Source organism: Carya illinoinensis, chromosome 13 (assembly GCF_018687715.1).
Source record: "Carya illinoinensis cultivar Pawnee chromosome 13, C.illinoinensisPawnee_v1, whole genome shotgun sequence".
Taxonomy (NCBI): Eukaryota; Viridiplantae; Streptophyta; class Magnoliopsida; order Fagales; family Juglandaceae; genus Carya; species Carya illinoinensis.
The window spans coordinates 23,625,239-23,644,416 of NC_056764.1; the positions used below are offsets into that span (position 1 = coordinate 23,625,239).

The 19,178-nt window shown below is 32.4% G+C and overlaps 1 protein-coding gene across 2 annotated transcripts; it reads right to left on the reverse strand.

Annotated features, from left to right (window-relative positions):
* Positions 1–12,071: 12,071 nt before the first annotated feature.
* LOC122292016 (BEL1-like homeodomain protein 1) lies at positions 12,072–16,032 on the reverse strand. 2 transcript variants are annotated; one of them, XM_043100170.1, is made up of 5 exons: positions 15,825–16,032; positions 14,458–15,453; positions 13,641–14,014; positions 13,452–13,512; positions 12,072–13,319 (listed from the first exon to the last, which is right to left on the reverse strand). In XM_043100170.1, exons 2-5 carry the CDS (start codon positions 15,334–15,336, stop codon positions 12,474–12,476), a joined length of 2,160 nt encoding a protein of 719 aa, XP_042956104.1. In that variant the 5' UTR covers positions 15,337–15,453; positions 15,825–16,032; the 3' UTR covers positions 12,072–12,473. The 2 variants fall into 2 exon arrangements, with proteins under 2 accessions (XP_042956104.1, XP_042956105.1); XM_043100171.1 differs by having other exon boundaries at positions 14,458–15,614.
* Between the last annotated feature and the right edge of the window lie 3,146 nt (positions 16,033–19,178).

Genomic DNA, 19,178 nt, shown 5'->3' on the forward strand with positions numbered 1-19,178 from the left:
TTCCAAGAGCTTAAGTATAAGTTAGTTACCGCCCTGGTATTAACCATACCCTCTAATTCTGATAATTTTGTCATTTATAATGATGCCTCATATAAAGGATTAGGTTGTGTGTTGATGCAACAAGAACAAGTAACTGCATATGCTTCTCACCACCGCCAACGGAAGTGCTATGAACTAAATTATCCTACTCATGACTTAGAGCTGGCTGCTGTAGTATTTGCATTAAAAACTTGGATGCACTATTTATACGGTGAGAAGTGCAAAATTTACACTAATCGCAAAAGTCTAAAGTATTTATTTACTAAAAAAGAATTAAATATGAGGCAACGGAGGTGGTTAGAATTAATTAGTGATTATCATTGTACGATCAACTACCACCTAGATAAGGCAAATGTAGTGGCTGACGCACTTAGCAGAAAATCCTTTAGTGCTTCAGCTACTTTAGTGACCACTCATAGGCAAATCGTGTTGGATTTAGAGAGGTATCAGATTGAGGTTTTAGTGGAGGATTTTCGATCTTACCTAGCTAGATTAAGTGTACAACCCACTCAGATTGTGGAAATTAAAGAGAGCCGAGGCAAGGATGCTAGCTTGTAAAAGATCATGGAGGAAGCACAAAATGGAAAGAAGTCTAAATTCAACATGTCAGATGATGGTATTTTGAGACTTAAAGATAGATTGTGTGTGCCACATGATCCAGAAATAAAAGGACAAATTTTAAAAGAGGCCCATAATTCTCGTTATACCATACACCCAGGGAATACAAAAATGTACACCAATATTGGTGGAATAACATGAAACGAGAAATAGCCAGATTTGTAGAACAATGTATAACGTGTCAAGTTGTGAAAGTGGAACACCAACGACCTTCGGCTTTATTGTAACCACTTCCTATTCTAAAATAGAAGTGGGAGCATATAACAATGAATTTTGTGTTAGGGTTACCAAGGTTGAATAAAGAACAAGATGCAATTTGGGTAGTGATGGATAGACTGACGAAATCAACACATTTTCTTCCAATTAAGGTGAACGATTATCTCAATAAGTTTGCCCAAATTTATATAGGAGAGATTGTAAGGTTACGCGATGTGCTAGTAACCATTGTTTCAGATAGAGATCCATGTTTTACCTCACAATTTTGGAGTAAATTCCAACGAGCCTTAGGTACGAAATTAACTTTTAGTACAACATTCCACCCACAGACAGATGGACAGTCTGAGAGAACTATCCAAATCTTAGAGGACATGTTAAGAGCTTGTTTGATAGATTTTAAAGGGAGTTGGAATAACCATCTACCTTTAGTGGAATTTGCTTATAATAATAGTTACCAGGCGAGCATTGCTATGGCGCCTTATGAGGCTTGGTTTGGGATTGTAGAACGGATTGTGAAAATATAGGATTAATTCAGAACTGTTTGCAAATGGCTTTAAGTAGACAAAAGAGTTATGTAGACAGACGTAGAAAAATGTTAGAATTTGAGATTGGAGACAAAGTATTTCTACGAGTTGTGCCAATGAAGGGTATTACAAGATTTGGTAAGCAAGGAAATTGAGTCCCCATTATGTAGGACCATTTGAGAGTTTGGAAAAAGTCAATCCAGTTGTTTATCAAGTTGAATTACCTCCTGCACTTTCTAGAATACACAATGGTTTTCTTGTCTCCATGCTACAAAAATATGTATATGATCCTTCACATATATTGCATTATGAACCATTACAAATCCAAGAAGATTTTTCAGACGAATAAATCATAATCCAAACTGTGGATTCCAAAGAGCAAGTGTTACACTCCAAAATAATAAGATTTGTAAAATTTCTTTGGAGAAAACAAACTTTACGAAAAGCATCATGGGAACAAGAGGACAAAATGCGAGCAAAATACCCTCAGTTATTTTCTATGGATAATATATCAAATTTCATGAAGGAAATTTCTTAAAGGAGGGAAGATTGTAATAACCCAATCAAAAAAAAAAAAAAAAAAGGCCAGAGAATAACGGCCACCCCCCAACCCTCATCTCGTCTCTCTCTCTACCCCACCTCTAACTCACTCTCTCACACCTCTCTTTCTCTAATTCTCTCTCAACCCCCATCTCTCTCTCTCTCAACCCCCATCCCCCCTACCTCTCCCTCTCTGTCCCCCACAGTATATATATATATATGTATATGTATGTATGTATGTATGTACATTCTCTCTATATGTGTGTAACATCCACCCACAACCACTACTCCTTGTTGTTTCATCACCATCAATAAAAATATTAGGTAAATTCTCATCCCTCATAAATTGTATTTTTAATGAATTTTGAATATAAGATTTGTTAAGATTTGGTGTTGTGAATTGTTGAGAATATACATAGTTGATCACGTTGTTAGTGTGTATTGAAGATGAATTTAATATTCAAGTGTTAGTGGTGGATATTAGCTAGAATTAATCTATGTTTATGTCACTGTTATATGGTTAAGTGGTTGAATTAATAAGGGGATAGAGGCTGGTAGATGTGCTATCTGGCAAAATATTTGCAACCTAGAAATTGTCTAAATTCATGTTATTAAGGATTGTGTGAAATTGTAGAGTTGAGTGAGATCATTTTTAGAATAGAAGTTGATAGATTATAATGACCTTGAAATAGGTTCCGAGTGACCGTTGGCGACGGAATATCCTGACTATTTTGACTAGAAATTGAGGTAAGTAGCTCTTTATTGAGTTTTTAATAAAAACAAATGTTGGTTTTTTTGGAATGATACACTTGGGTATTATATTTTAAACTTGTGTAAATTTTGGATTTGTGCATATTCTTATGCTATTTTGGCTCTGCTTGTGGGATTATGCAAATTTTGTAATGGTTGAAATGTTTGAAAAATACTATGTGACTTATTTAAATATAAGCATACTATTTATTCTTGAACCCATGATATAAATGTCTTTGTGACATGCATGTTTGACGTCCCTCGCGGCGTGATGTCTTTGTGGCGTGATATTTTTGTGGTATGTTGGTGATTATCATGTGGCCTTGAATATGATATTTGGTTTAATATGTTGGTTGAGATAAAATTGTATTGCTCACATTATTTTATTAAGAATGTATTATTGTTTATAGTCAAGAAAATTGCCAACTCTCACACTCTCATTAAATTGCTACTAACTGGGTATGTGGCAGCTCACCACTTCATTTCATATATTTTTTTAGAGTTGTAGAAAACTCATTCCTTTGAAGTGATAGCTTTTGAGCCAAAAATTTAAGAGTAGACTTGGTTTAATCACTTGAGGTTGAAAGTTTTGGCACTTGATGGTTTTGGTTGTACAGAAAGTTTTCTTATGGTCATATTTTAGTTGTTTTTCAATTTTTGATAAAGTGTTTGTATTGTAATTATTTAAAATTTAATAGCTCTAGCCGAACTTATGAATGGGTTTTTAAAGATCATTTTATTATAGTTGTAAATAGTTTGGAGATTGTCACTACAACAAATTTTACTTTTAGGGAAGAAATTTGTTAGGGGCGAAATTTATGTCCTCCCTAAAAGTACCTTTTGAAGACAAAATTTAAATTTCATTTCAAAACATAGAAAACTTTATAAATCCGTTCGAATAGATAATATTCTTTCGAACTGGATATTCTAGGATGAATTAGATTGTTTCCAAAAGTCTAGACCGTTTGAACTACTAAAAGTTTGTTCGAACAGATCATTAATCCGGTTCAAATGAAATATAATATGTTCGGACAGAACATAAATGTTCAAACGATGATTACCTTGTTCGAACAGAATTATTTAAATGTAATAATATATTGTTAAACAGTTCCAAAATATTAAAGTAATACATATTTTTTTTCTATTAATTTGATATCATTTTCAAAATAAGTAAAAATGTGTATATATTATATATTTTGATTTACATTGAATTAAAATATTTATGAATTCATAAATTAATTTTATGTAATTAATTTAAAAATACTTTAGTTAAATAAATATTAATTGAAAAATATTGTCATTTTTTCTATTATCGTGAACGTTAAGTATAATAAAAAGAAAACATAACTAATAATAAAGTAGCGAGCAAACACTAAAAATAAAAACTATATATTAATTTCATCCCAAAAGGAGTTAGTTCTATACAACATAAAAAAGTAAAATAATAATTGTTGCCCAAATGACTAACACAGGAGGGAGGTGAATTGGGCTGTATTTATAAATTAAAAATTATAAATCAAATGCAAAAAATAAAATATAAACAAAATACGAAACAACAATAAATATAAAGAGTAAGGGTAAGAGAGAAGCAAACTAAGTATGTTAACGAGATTCGGCCGCACTGCCTATGTCCTTGCCTCAAGCGGCCCCTTAAGAATCCTCAAATTCACTATTTAACCTACTTCAGGTGGAGATAGAAACCTATTATACATTTAAACAACACTGCTATAAAGGATCCGTGTAGAACACCCTATACAGTTGCAATCACCTTGCACATGGTGATTTAACTATTCCCTGTGTGGAACACTTTCTACACACACAAAAGTTATACACACCTTTTTACTTATATAAGAGCTGATAATTAGTAGGTTATCAGAAAACATTCCTTAATGAGTGAAATAAAAACAATACAACGCAAACTATATCTCTATCAAAATGAACAAAGGTTAAGACTCAATGCTTAGAGAAGAGAGATTGAAAGCTTTGAATGAATGTTACAAAACTTGCAATGATATGTGTATGCTCTCGGTGTTGTAAATCTGAAACTCTAAAATGATCTATTTATAGACATATGAGATTTCATATTCAAATTTAAAAAGATTCACATGTCAAAAACAACATCTTTCACTTTTTTTAAAAATTCAAATAAAAGTTTCCTTTTTTTCAATTGTTAAAGACAACATCATTCACTTTTCAAAAAAATCAAATAAAAGTTTCTTCTTTTTCAATTGTCAAAGACAACATCATTCACTTTTCAAAAAATTCAAACCTAATCTTTTTACTTTTCACGTATGATAAAAGGAGTATTATTTACTTTTCAAAATTTTCAAACAAAATCATCTAACTTTTGCATAAGTCAAAAAGAGCATCAATCACTTTTGAAAATATTCAAATAAAGCATGCACATGTGAAGAATGACAATCAATCATCTTTAATATTTTCAAAACTCAAACTTTTAGTCATGTCATGCATATGTTAATGATGACAATCAATCATCTTTCAAATTTTTAAAATATTCATTCACATATAGAAAATGTATTTTAATGCTTTATGATAAAATATTAATTTTGAACCTTAATTCTAGTTTCAAATTTTTCAAGAGATATAAAACATTACTCTATTTGTTTTAATGTGAGCTTATTCACTTGATGTGCATTACTCATACTTGGTTCCTTGATGTGCATTACTCATGCTTGGTTCATTGATATGCTTGACTTTATAGTGTAGATAACTTGAAGTTGGGACTTCTTTATTCTTTGAATTTGTTTGTTATCATCAAAATCCATGTGTAAATATATAATTACATGAAACTTGAAATCTTGAGTTCAACAATAACTAACAATATCTATTTATTAAGTAAATCAAAATCCTCCTATAAGGTATATAAGCATACATCCAGATCCTTAAGCTTCTACATGATGGACTCAATGAACTTCTCCTTTATAATTTGGCCGTGCTCCACCAATAGAACTTGTACCTCATCCAAAGTAGCCCCAGCAGGCTGTCTCTCAACACCGACAGCAGCAATAGAAGCTTGATTAGTAGGCAAAGGCAAATCTTGTACTACAAGACTCTTCGGCAAGTAACCCTTGTTCTTGCTAAACGTGATCTTGTTAACGGGTCTCATCTGTGGTGACCTCCGCTCACTGTAACCCCCAATTGGAGTAGGAGGTTAGATATCAGCAATGCAAATGGTAGACTACCTCCACCCGAATAGTGTGACTCTGCTCAAATGCGAAGGAAGAAATACAATGTTATTCCCAAAATCAGTCTTGTATTTTTTTGAATCAATGTTATACCCGACAATCAAATTAAGCATTCTAAAAAATGTTACACCCGACAATCAAATTAAGCATTCTAAAAAATGTTATACAATCGGCCTGTCAGATCACTTTGCTGCCATCATATGGAGGAGCTGAAGGGTCTCGCACTAGCTCACAAACTAGATCATCTATGAGACTATCATCAGGTACCTCATCGTCGCCCTCATTATCATCTGAGCCATTCAGCTCATCGGTCTCTACATACAACACTAGCGATAAGGATACAACTGGTGTATCCGCATTAGATGGTGTAGCCACTGCTCTCGGTGTAGCCACTGCAAGTTATGCACCGGGCTCCCGCCACAGATCAAGAAACTTAACAATAATGCGGGGAGAGAAGATAATAATCACTTTCTGGACTAAGAAGTTGTAGCACAGAGCCTCACCAAACTACTCTCCCATGGCATGGTAAAACTCACCGACCATCTCTAGATATGCTATGCCCCTTTGCCAACAGATCAGTTTCCATCCATGATAAGTGATGATGTCGTGTATGCTCTGTCCTCCCAAGTAAGATCGTGGAAGTCATCCATAATGATCTCCCCACTCAACTAGTATAGGCCTCGTGGCGTGCTGAGTTGGAGCTGCTATGCTACTTTGGTCTGTCTTTGGTCGGGAACATTTTCTTCTGCTGCTACTTGCCATTAGTATACTGTCGATCCAAAAAATAATTATGTAATTAAATTATTAAAGAAGTATACTATATTGAAATGAATTGAAATAATTCATTTGAACAGAACATATTTTGTTCAAACTAGTTATCTGGTTCATTCGAACAAGCAACCACATTCGAAGACTTATTTGAATGAAATATATTTTGTTCAAACAAAAATAATGTTGTTTGGCAACTGCTTATTCGAACGGATTCCAATCCATTCGAATAAACACTGGCAAACAACATTTTTAGTTTGAATGACCTTAAAATCCATTCGAATGGATCAACGAAATTGAGCCAAATAGCCATAGCTAAGTCGACTCAGTCCTAAATTTAAAAACCAATTATTCTTGATAATCCTTGGTTTTAATAAGTAGAAATGATTTAGGAGTGAAGCTCCATCATTTTTACCGATTATTTTTTCATCATTTGGCCTCAAAACAAAAAAAAAAAAAAATGGGGACGGATTGATTCAAAATCTAACCTCCTCAAAACCTAACTTTATTTTTTTTTAAAAAACTGTATATTCGAACAAGATGAGAACCCAAACCTCTTGTTCTTGGAGATTTGAGGACTTGGTTAGAGTTGGTGGCTGTGAATAGCAAAGGAGACGGGATATGTTCAAATGAGGAGCACGATATGACCGGAGAAGAAACTATATCACAACTTATATAATGTCACTTCGTTCAAACGGAAAGGGTATTCGTTCCAACTAAATATATAATAATACTAAAATATATATATAATTACAACAGGTAAAAAAATACGTTTCGTATTACTAATACTAGTATATAATACTAATATTAGTATTAAGAAAAAATTTCTTAACTAGTATATATAATATATATTAGATAACTATATATAGTATGGAGTATAGTATATATTATATATCCTATATATATTATAAGTAACTAGTATATATATTATGCATTAGATGAGTATATATAGTATATAGTAAAATATACTTAACTAGTATATATATAATATACTTAAGTGTATTCTATAGTGACACTTAATATACTTATATTTAATATGCTTATATTGTATATTAGTAATATACTAAGTACTTAGAATATATTATAAAGTATTATAGTACTATTAGTTATCATATATTTATGCTATTTGTACTATTATGATACTTAGTATTATACTTATAGTGATACTAAAAAGTATAACACTATTAGTGATACTTAGTATTATAGATTTATAAGTAACTTAGTTTTATACTATTAGTGACACTTAGTATTATATAGTATATATAGTTTTAATATATATACTAATAATAATATTTTAAGTATTATATATACTTATATATTGCTATAATTTCTCTATTTGAACTAACTTCAAATATGTTCAAAAATAGATAAAGTTTGTTCAAACTGATTTTTTTCTTTTTTTTTTTTGGGGAAGGGGGGGGGGGGGGGGGGGGAATTTCAAGCCAAATAATTGGAATATGCTGGGAACTATTCTATTTTTTGTTCAAACATGAAATATTATTCGTTCAAACAAAAAATATTTTGTGGGAAAATTTCACGATTTTTTTATTTTCACATTCAAACTGCTAAAAGTATCCATTCGAATGGCACTTCATATATTATTAAGCCAATCCCTACATTTCATTTTAACTCAGATTGAAGTTTAAGAGAGAGAGAGAGAGAGAGAGAGAGAGCAGCATTGCAAGTGAGAGAGAGAAGAGATTCTTGAGAGAGAAGAAAGGTGCACCAAGAGGTAATGTGTTTTTATTTCTTATTTTTCATTCTGATTTTCAAATAGACATTTATTGATATTTATTGCATTTATTCTTGAGAGAGAATAGAGGTTTAATGTGTTTTATGCATATATAAGTATTGTGGACTCGTATTTTTATTGGATTGCAAAACTTTGAGGTAAATTTTTATAGTTTTCTTAATTTTATTTAATAATCATATTTATGTATAAGTTTGTTTGTATAATCTCATATGCAATGTATTGTATTGAAATATGCAATCATTTATGTGAAAATTGAGTTTTATGGTTCAATGTTTTGCTCAAACATACAAAAAATTTTCTGGGTTGGTCCATTCAAACACTATGAATTTAGTTCAAACTGAACCAACTTAGTTCAAACAGACTCTTACTCGAACATAATTTTGTTCGAATATTTGGCTAATTTGTTTGAACATAATCAAATCCTTTGTGTACTCTAATTAAAATTATTAATATTTAAATAATAATAGACATAACAATTATTATTGCTTAAAATATACTTATAAAATATTTAATTAAAAAACTATAATGCATAATTAAAAATATTTTAGCACGTACTCTAATTAAAATTATTAATACTTAAAATATACTTATAAAATATTTAATTAAAAAACTATAATGTATAATTAAAACTTGCACTCTAATTAAAGTTATTAATACTTAAATAATAATAAACATAACAATTATTAATATTTAAAATATACTTATAAAATATTTAATTAAAAACCTATAATGTATAATTAAAACTCTTTGTGCACTCTAATTAAAGTTATTAATACTTAAATAATAATAAACATAACAATTATTAATACTTAAAATATACTTATAAAATATTTAATTAAAAAATTATAATGTATAACTAAAACTCTTTGTGTACTCTAATTAAAATTATTAATACTTAAATAATAATAAACATAACAATTATTAATACTTAAAATATTCTTATAAAATATTACGTTAAAAAACAATAATGTATAAACTAAACTCTTTGTGCACTCTAATTAAAATTATTAATACTTAAATAATAATAAACATAACAACTATTAAAATTATTAATACTTAAATAATAATAAACATATCGGATTTTCTGATTTAAGTTCTGATATAGATTTTAATTTTGCAGCATGCTGACTATAATTTGACCCAATTGTATGCTAAAATACATAAAAATCATGATGGTATTTGGAGCAATCCTGAGGCAGAGGCAAATTATATAAGTTTAAGTTTCTTTAATTCCATTGTCTAAAGATATTTTTATTACCAATACTAACTTTAATTTTTTTTTTTTTTTTTTTTGTAGGACAAGATGATATCTCTTAAGGAAATTGCTACGGATCCATCTGATAAATCATCTGTCAATGATGCTCAAATCTTTTCTCAAATTCTTGGATCACGTTCTAAATATTTGAGGGGCTTAGGATGTTGTGTGAAACCATCCTCAACACCATCATCCTCTTCTAAAGTTAGATTGAATAATAACAAGACTAAGGAATTAGAGGAACCTGCACTTGAAATAGAACGATTGAGATCAAAGGAAAAAGAATTGTTGACCCGATTAAATCAAGCAGCAAATTTAGAGGTGAGCATCACGAGATTAGAAGAGATACTACAATTAAATAAATAAAAAATGTTTGAACAATTACAGTCAATGATGTCCCAAAACTCTATGCCACCACCACCACTACAATCATAATTCATTTAATTTGTTTTAATTTTCTTTAGTTATGATGTTCATAAACATTTGAACAAATGATATATATGATTACAATTTGTGTAATATTAGTATGTTCTTTTTAATTAAATTTTGATATATTTGATCAATACCGTTTGAACGGTAAATAACCCACTCGAATGGTGAATAATTACCATTTATGCATCCATTCAAACAAAAATAGATTTATTCGAACAAAAATAATCCATTCGAACGGTATCGAAGAAATACATTCCATACATCCGTTCAAACAATAAAATATTTCTTTGAACAATGTTATTTTGCAAAACCACGTTCGACCACAAAATTTTTGAAAATAAAATGTCTATTCGAATTGGAAGAATTTATCTTCGAACAAAAGCCACTTGAAAAATGTGTTTGTTCGAACGAACATGATCAAATATGATTATTAGTTTGAATAAAAATTTTATATTGTTCGAACAAAAGTGTCGGTTCGAACATAAACTTTTTTATTCGAAATAAATTCTGAGACGACATTTTTTTGTCTAAAAAAATTCCGTTTTAACGGTTTCGACTTTATTCACCCAATTTCATCTTGAAAAGTTCTTTTTGGAGACAAAAATTTAATATTTTCTGAGACGGTCTTTCAAAGATAAAATTTTTTCGTTTCCAAAAACTTCTAGGGATGAAATTTAGATTTTTTGAGATAAAAATTTTTGTTTCCAAAAATTAATTCTCTTGTAACGTGTATATTTCATATATATTTGTAAACATAAATAAAATTTTAAAAATATAGGCAGAACGCTATCCATTTATGATTTTTGGTTTGGGCCATTACAATATACGTATGGAGAGTATTGCTTTCGAGTTACAATTGATATTGTCCATTCTTCTTCTTAGTGTTGATTACGACTTCACGGAAGGCAAGATAGATAGCCACCTTATATAAATATATATATATATATATATGTGTGATCAGTAGTCTTTCATAGATATCTTTCCCGTACATTGATTTACGGCCCATCCAAATCAATTAATTGCTGTTATCAAATATTCAGAAGATTGAGCCTACCGATGGAGGCTCTCGCTATATATGTAGTGACTAAGTGATCTTCTAAGCGGTTGATCTAAGTACATGCATGAAAAAGGAATAACAAACCACTTTATAATCATATACAAATTATAAATTACTATATACTTTATCCTCTATGGAAACCGAACTATGTATATATTTAGGCAAATTTGGGAAAAGGGTTAATTAATTATAAATGAAATTTAACTTCCCGAGATGGGTAATGATATGCTTTTAACTTTTTTTATAACTATTTTACAATTCATTAAAAATCAATCAATGTAATTTTATCACTTTATTAAAAAAAAAAAAAATTTAATTTTACATGACTACGTACCCTGACGTTCATCTTAATTAATTAAGTAGAGTTGTAAATTAAAATAGTTGTAGACTAATTATAAATTTATCATTTTTCTTGTCATATATATTATTCACGTGTGTGTGTGTGTGTGTATAATATATATATAGAGAGAGAGTAGTACTTGAAAATGATCATTAATTATCTTGATCACGAATTTCCCATGATTAATTATAGTACTAAATATTTCTTCAAATTTCTTGTTTTTATTTTTAAAAATACTGAAATTTAAAAAAAATAAAAATAAAAACAGTCCTAGTACGTACGTACTACCACTTGGCATTCATGCGTGTTATACACGATGATATATCTCATGTTGTGGAAAATCTAGCAAAAGTTCAACAGATGATCTAGAAAAGTTATTTATAATTACATGAAGCACACAAAGATCATGATTTATCTCCAATATTATCTGCACATGTGTGTAAATGTCCTCCTGAAACCGCATGATATCGATGCCTTGAAACACAAAAATGTACGTACACATGATTTACAAGAAATAAATTTACAAACTATATATATATATATATATACCATTTAGCTATATATTCATGAAACTTTCGAATCAACCTAGCTAGCTAGCTAGCAATATCAAAAGGTATCAATACAATACATAAACGATCCCCAATGTTGAAAGTTCAATCATAAGCCATTAATTAAGAAAACCTACTTGTTTTCTGCGACTATATATATCGACCCTATTCTGACTTGTTTCCCTAGATTTAAACGTGATTCTCCTCTTTCAAAGGATCAATGCATGGAGAACAAAGATGGTGGAAAGCGAAATCAACAAGACTACTTTCCCCATTTCCTTTAATTCTTTGGCCTAAAGAGTCATTTAAATTAACTATATATATATATTTAACTGCAATATATATCCTGCAGATAACATGTCTAAGTGATTTGCAGCGGTAGCAAATATAAGGGCCCGAAGTGGGAGAGGTGCATGCAAGTTCAATTTCAGGCCACAAAATCTGGCAGCAATTGGGCAGCAAACCTCTTTCTGTTTTGAATGTCGATGTTCTGGTAGCCATCGTTAGAGTGAGAATGCTGCGGCGGGTTAATGACACAAAATTCAGTTTCAGCGTTCCCCATTTCAAGTCTGCTTCCCATTGGAATGTTATGGTGCGAGAGGTAGCTGTGCTGGCCGGTTCCTGCTAAAGACAGATTCTCACAGTGAGGAAGGCCAAGAGTGAGGGAAACACCATTTCCTTGATACTTTGGTGTTAATTGCTCGGGATGAAACCTTCCAAAGTCTCCCATTGGATATGTACTGAATCCGCCACCATCACTACTGGTAGTGCCACTGAAAAATAAGTAGCCATCCTTGGTCTGCGCCCTCTCAGTCCCAAACTTTGTGTTGATATTGTCTCTACTTGTCTCATCGGGTTTCATGGCCATGTCCATTGAGAAGATTCTATCTGGAGAATTCTCTATTTCAAAATTCCTTGGTTTCTTGGGACTTCTTTGCATGTTGGACGATCCAATTAGGTTAATGGCTGACTGGGTTTGAATGGATCTGCCCATGGGAGATGTTGACATTGAAGAGTTGGAGATCTCCGTTGAACAAAAGCTTGGGTTGGTGAAAGTTTCTGGTTTTGATTGAAGGCCTTTAGTTTGATCAATTCTAATGGCAGCACTCTCTTGAGGTGCAATTGTTTTCGATCCCGATTCCTTGTTGGATTCTCGCTTGTTTGTAATATTATCCTGAGAACTTTGCTCTTGTTCCTTAACTTCTTCTGAATACATTTCTTCAACCATTGGCTTCCAGAGCCTAACTCGGGCATTTATGAACCAGTTGGACACCTGCATTAATGTTGAACTCTTTGATAAGAATTGACATAACTAAGAGGTTGAGAAGGTAAAAAAATTGAAAAGAAACATGATATGAAATCGAAAACCACGATCTTGATTAATCCAATACATATAATAATTCACCTGGCTCCGAGTTAGCCCAGTTTGTTTTGCAAGCAGAATTTTATCTGAATCCTTAGGGTAGCTGCAAACTCAAGTAGAAAACATTTACAAAGAGAGCAAAGGTAGTAATACTTTATACTAACTAACAAAATAAAAGAGAGAAAGAGATTGTGATTGGACTGGGTTAGCCGCGCATGTCAAGACACTTACGGGTGTAGGAAGTGGTCAAAGAGCCAAGCACGTAGAACAGAAACAGCTCGTTCAGGCAATCCTCTCTGGGGTCTCCATGCGTGGTGTTGCAACATTCCCATCTGTTGCAGCGCCCGCTGTTGTCGTAGCTGTTGATCGACATACCTCAGTCTTGAACCCTCTGCCTTTGCTCCCAAGCAATCCTCTTCACCCAAGCTCTTGTTAGTCGCTTTTATTTGTGAGGAAATTGCATCTTTGAGACATCGGAATTGCTTTGAGATAGTCTGTAAAGCAAGGGCTGTGTAAGATCTTGCCGAACCTAAACCTGCTGCCTGCTCGAACGAAGCCACCACAATCTGCATTTGGTGGTAATACTGTCGGTATCTTTGCTCCACCTTCAAGTTCAAACCAAAAAGACAATTAGAAGTCACAGTTTTAAAGTACGTTCTACATGAGTTTGGAAGATATTGGACCCAAATGACAAGGACCGCAAGCAAGCCTAACGATACATGAAAAGAAAAAGGATAAGGCCTAGCCATATATGATTATTCCCTTCGATATTATCAAGTTTTACTTTCCTATAATTCATTTCCAAATTTAATTTAGATAATTACTCAGTATGTTTGAGTGACCTGAATGGGAGTGAAACGGAAACCCACCCAGATTACATGTTTTTAAAGACGATCGACCAGAATTTTAAACCCAACCTCAATTACAGGGAAAACCGAAATTTGAGTACTTGTTTCCAATTATATAAAACATCAACCAAAATCATGTATAGCTCAATGAGGAAAAGAAATGAAAACCAACAAGAGAAGCGTCATGAAAGAATATCTACCTCATCAAGCATGTTAACAAGCTTTGCCTTCTTCATCTGGAGCTCCTGTCTCTGAGCCGTGGTGAGCTCAGCCGCTTGCTTAGAACTACTTTCCCCTTGACCAGTATCTTGTATCGCATCCGTAGGTTCATTATTCATCTTCATCTTCTCTTTGGTCCCCTCCAGCGAGGAGGCCACTTTCATTCCCTTCCCAACGTTTACAACTTCATCAAGAACTTCCTGTACAGCCTTTAAGAACTTTGAGCCCAAAATAACACTTTGCATGCCCGGAATTCCGTTTGACACGGCCGATACGGACGACGGAGAATTCCCTGACGCACGCAGATCCTCCCCACTTGTCGGCGATATACCCTGAACATGAGCATGCCTTGCTGCAACATGATCACGAGGCTCAGTACCCGAAAGTGACCTATTATACCCAGCCGTCTGTTGCGAAGACAGACTAAGCGACAAACCCTGCTGACTAGGTCCCCCAAAACCCATCTGCGACGCAACGTCCACGGAGCTGCTCGCCGCTGTCACGGAAGCCGCGTGATCCACCGGAGCACCCCATAAGTTGTAGTGAACACGAGACGTGGCGATGCCATGGAGGGCTGAAATATCTTGCGGAGCTAGCATGGATGGACGGTTTGGATCTTCTGAATTGCTCGTGGGAATCAGTGGGATTCCGACAAAGTGTTGGCTAGGGGGTGGCGCGTGAGATAGGGTAGCAGAGTTGAGCGCGTTGCCGGCGGGGTTGAGGAGAAGCATGTTGGCTGCTGGATGGTGGTGGTCTTGGGTGTCAGAGTAGGGTACGTAGTTTGGGTTCATGAGGTAAAGTGTCTGAAGCCCATCTGCGGCGGCTTGGAATTCTGATCTCCCATGAAAGTACGTCCCCATGGATTTGAAAGAAAAGATAACAGAAAATTTGGAGGGTTATGAATTCAGCCCATTTTTGAATGCTTTAAACTCGATCATTGATGCGGTTTCTGACTGATGCGGTACGGATATATCCAGCTGAAAAGCAAGAGAGAAAAGCTGATGATGAATCCATCACATCCACGAAAGATCCGTAAGCATTTCTTACAAAACCCATCAAAGGAAAAACTTGAAAACTCTGATGTGAAACTCTAGCTCATGACAAATAATTAAGCTGTATATATCTATCTTCATAGACCCTGGGAATGGAATGAAGAGAAAGAAGATGCGGAATATGTAATTATGTTGTTTATATCGATAGAGAAATGAGAGAGAAACATTAGTTTAAGGATTTAAATGATTTAGACTGACACAAAACCCATCAAAGATCACAACCAAAAGAAATTAATAAAATATAAGATAAAAAAGGAAAAAAGAAAACCCATATTCAAAGGATGCCAGAAACGTACAGGCGCCTGAGTACCAATCAATTATGGCTAATACACACGAGGAGGGGATACGTCTGAGCACATGTCTCTCTATCTAACTGTCCATCATGGGAACAATACTCTGTTCAGGGCCTTTGGGAGTTGCTCTTGTCAGAGTACTAAAGTCTCTGGAATTCTCGTATGAAAATGATACTAATAAATACAAGACAGAAAGTTTTCAGGGCCTCACGAAAAAAAGTTAGCCACAATCGGTTCGGTTTTATACTTCAGAATTTTTATCTTAAATTTAAAATTTTTATTCTATCATTATAATTTTTTAAAATTTTTATATAAAATATAATAAATAATTAAATTTTTTTAAATTTTAAAATAATAATAATAATATATTTCATCTTATAATTTAAAATTATCATCTTACTACCAAATCAATTTTCAAATCTCAACGTATAATTCTAAGAAAAAAAAATTTACAGAGAGAATTCAACAATAAAAATCACAGTCCAATAACTTTTTCGAAAAAAATATTAAAAGAAAACATTATAGTAGTTTTTTCCACCATTGCCTGTCCTATTTGTCTGTATTTTTATAGTTGTCTGAGATCGGGAAAAAAATAAAGAAGGAGAAGAAGTAAACTTGATGATATCACTTTCGCATCATTGATGCAAGCACGTTAATTTGATGTAAATCTAATATATAAATGGCGCTAACCAATAGAAGAAAAAAATAGTTTGTGAGAAAGATGTAAAAAGAAAAGTAGAAGCTCAAAACAGTAAGAATGGTGGGTCAGGAGGACACACAAAACAGCTGAGAAACTGGGAAATGTAGACTCCCACCAACGTAAAATAATAGAGTAAGAACGAGTAGTGTCCCAAGGAATTCTTTTGACTTTTGTGACCATAAAATATCTCTTTCTATTTCATCTACCTTTTCCTAATTTCTATTATCTCTTAATATTATTATTGATATTATTATTTTGTGGTTGGCTGCACCAGTTGGGAAGATAAAGCAATTGAAATTCCAAGGCATACGCTCAAACAACCACGGACACACGTTTGTACTTTAGATGAGAAATATAAAACACTCCATGTTCTATTTTTCTTAATTCAAGAACAATATGCTACCTCCTTCCCTTTATTAATTTAGTCGACATGCATACTTCTTCGGCTTTGTTTATACAATCCATTTTCAATTTCCAATGAATGTCTTATAGGTAGTATAATAGATAGGGCTAGGTAACGAGCACAAATAGGGTGTATACTTTACAATCGCAATATACTGGTTTTTAAAATTTAAGAATCAATACCAAACCAATTCATTACTAGAAATAGAAATTTCGGGTTTTTTTTTTTTTTTTTTTTTTTTTTCAATTTGGTCCGGTTTTTATAATATTACAGATAAACAAAATCATACAAAAATAAAACTTTAGCAAGTGATTGATCACCCATATCCCTCATTTTATGTTATAATAATTTTGTATTAATTTCATGTTATAAAATTAAAATTTATATGATACATCAAAATTCAAATGTTATATTAAAAATTATAAGATTAATTTATGTTATATCATAACCAAATGTTATATTAAGATTTATAAGACTAATTTTATGTTATATTAATTTTATCTTATAAGATTAATAGACATAAACAATAAGATTTTAAAATTTCATTTTATATTAATTAGAAATTTAGCATATAATTATATCTAATATAGTATAAAAATCATATAAAGATCTTTATATATAATACAAAAAAATAAAAATAATATATATAAATATACCGGTCCAACTCGGTTTGAACCAGTGTTTCTAAAACCCAAAATCTGATTTTCAAATGATTTTGCTAAATAAGAACTGATATCGAACCGAACCCATCAGTTTCTCGATTATTCTTACAACCCTAACCACCTGTGAGGTGTCCACCCAATATCCATCCATTTACGAGAAAATTGGACAGATTTACCATATATTAGTCCGAGCAAGCAGGCGAACGAGTACTATATACAAAGTGGGATTTTATCTTTTCCGATTTAAAATTTATATAGTTGATACCATATTGGCCTTCATTTAGGGGTTTTTATTTTTTTTTTATTTTTGTAGGAAAATATTTGTATTATATAAGTCATCGTAAATAAACAAATAAATAAATATATATATTATACATACATATATATATATATATAAGAACTTTCAAGTGCTAGGATAACAAGTCTAAGGGGATGCTTTTTTTTCTTTCTTTCTTTTTTTTTTTTTTTTTTTTTTGGTAAAGAACCAGTAGTCACCCTCATAGTGATTCTATCTCAAGTTTATTAAAGAAGCCCTCACTTGTGTTAGAGGAATACCGTGGTAACATTAATACACTTAGGAGCTTACAAATAGACACTATAAACTAACCTAAAACCAAGCGTCAAAATCAAGCCAACAAGATCATGAAAACCAACCCAAATAAATCCAAAATAACAAGCCTATGTGATTTATTATAACAGCCACTTATTGCAATAAAAAATAAACAATGAAACTAAGACTGTCGTAAATTAGGTAAATACAACTTATCAGTTCTTAACAAACCTCTAAGAAATTCCTGTACATCAAATCACCATGCTCACGTCAAACCTTTTGCACCCATATTCGCCAAAAAATCAGCCGGCATGTTTCCTTCACGAAGGATGTGATGAATGGAGAAATTTTCATTGTCAAAAAAGATTAATCACTTCCTCCCAAAAATCTTCCAAGTACCATGTTCCACATCTTGGACGACCAATCCAATTAACACAAACCAAAAAATTAGACTTAATATCAACCATATTAAATCACAAGTCTCGGTAGTGCTTTAAACCTATAGACAAAGCTTTTCACTCAGCAAAATTATTGGAACCCTCACCTAAGAAGCACGAAAAAGCCAACAATAATTTCCCCTGAGCATTCTGAATAACACCACCAGCTCCACTTCTACCAGGATTTTCCCGACTGCACCCATCAACATTAAGCTTAACTCTATCTTGTCTCGGCTTCTCCCAATAAACAAGCTAACATCTCGGCACTACAATAGGAAGAACCTGTAAACCCAGCTCTTTTAGCCTACTCAAATCGGCAGCTAGGCCTACAACCCAACCAAACAGCATAGATTTTGAGCCCGATCCAACCCGGCCACATACTTAGATGAACCACCGTGAACCAACCCAACTCGTTTTCACTTTTTTAAAAAATAAAAATAAAAAATGGTGGCAGTAGGTTTAGGTTTGCCACAAGACGATTCCAAGGGTTTTCTTTGTATCCATTAAGCTTCATAGTGAGTTCCAAGTAAAAGTTTCCCTTCTTTTCAATCTCAAGGCTGAGTTTGTTGATTAGATCCGTCACTACAGCATTGCTACCTAGCTTG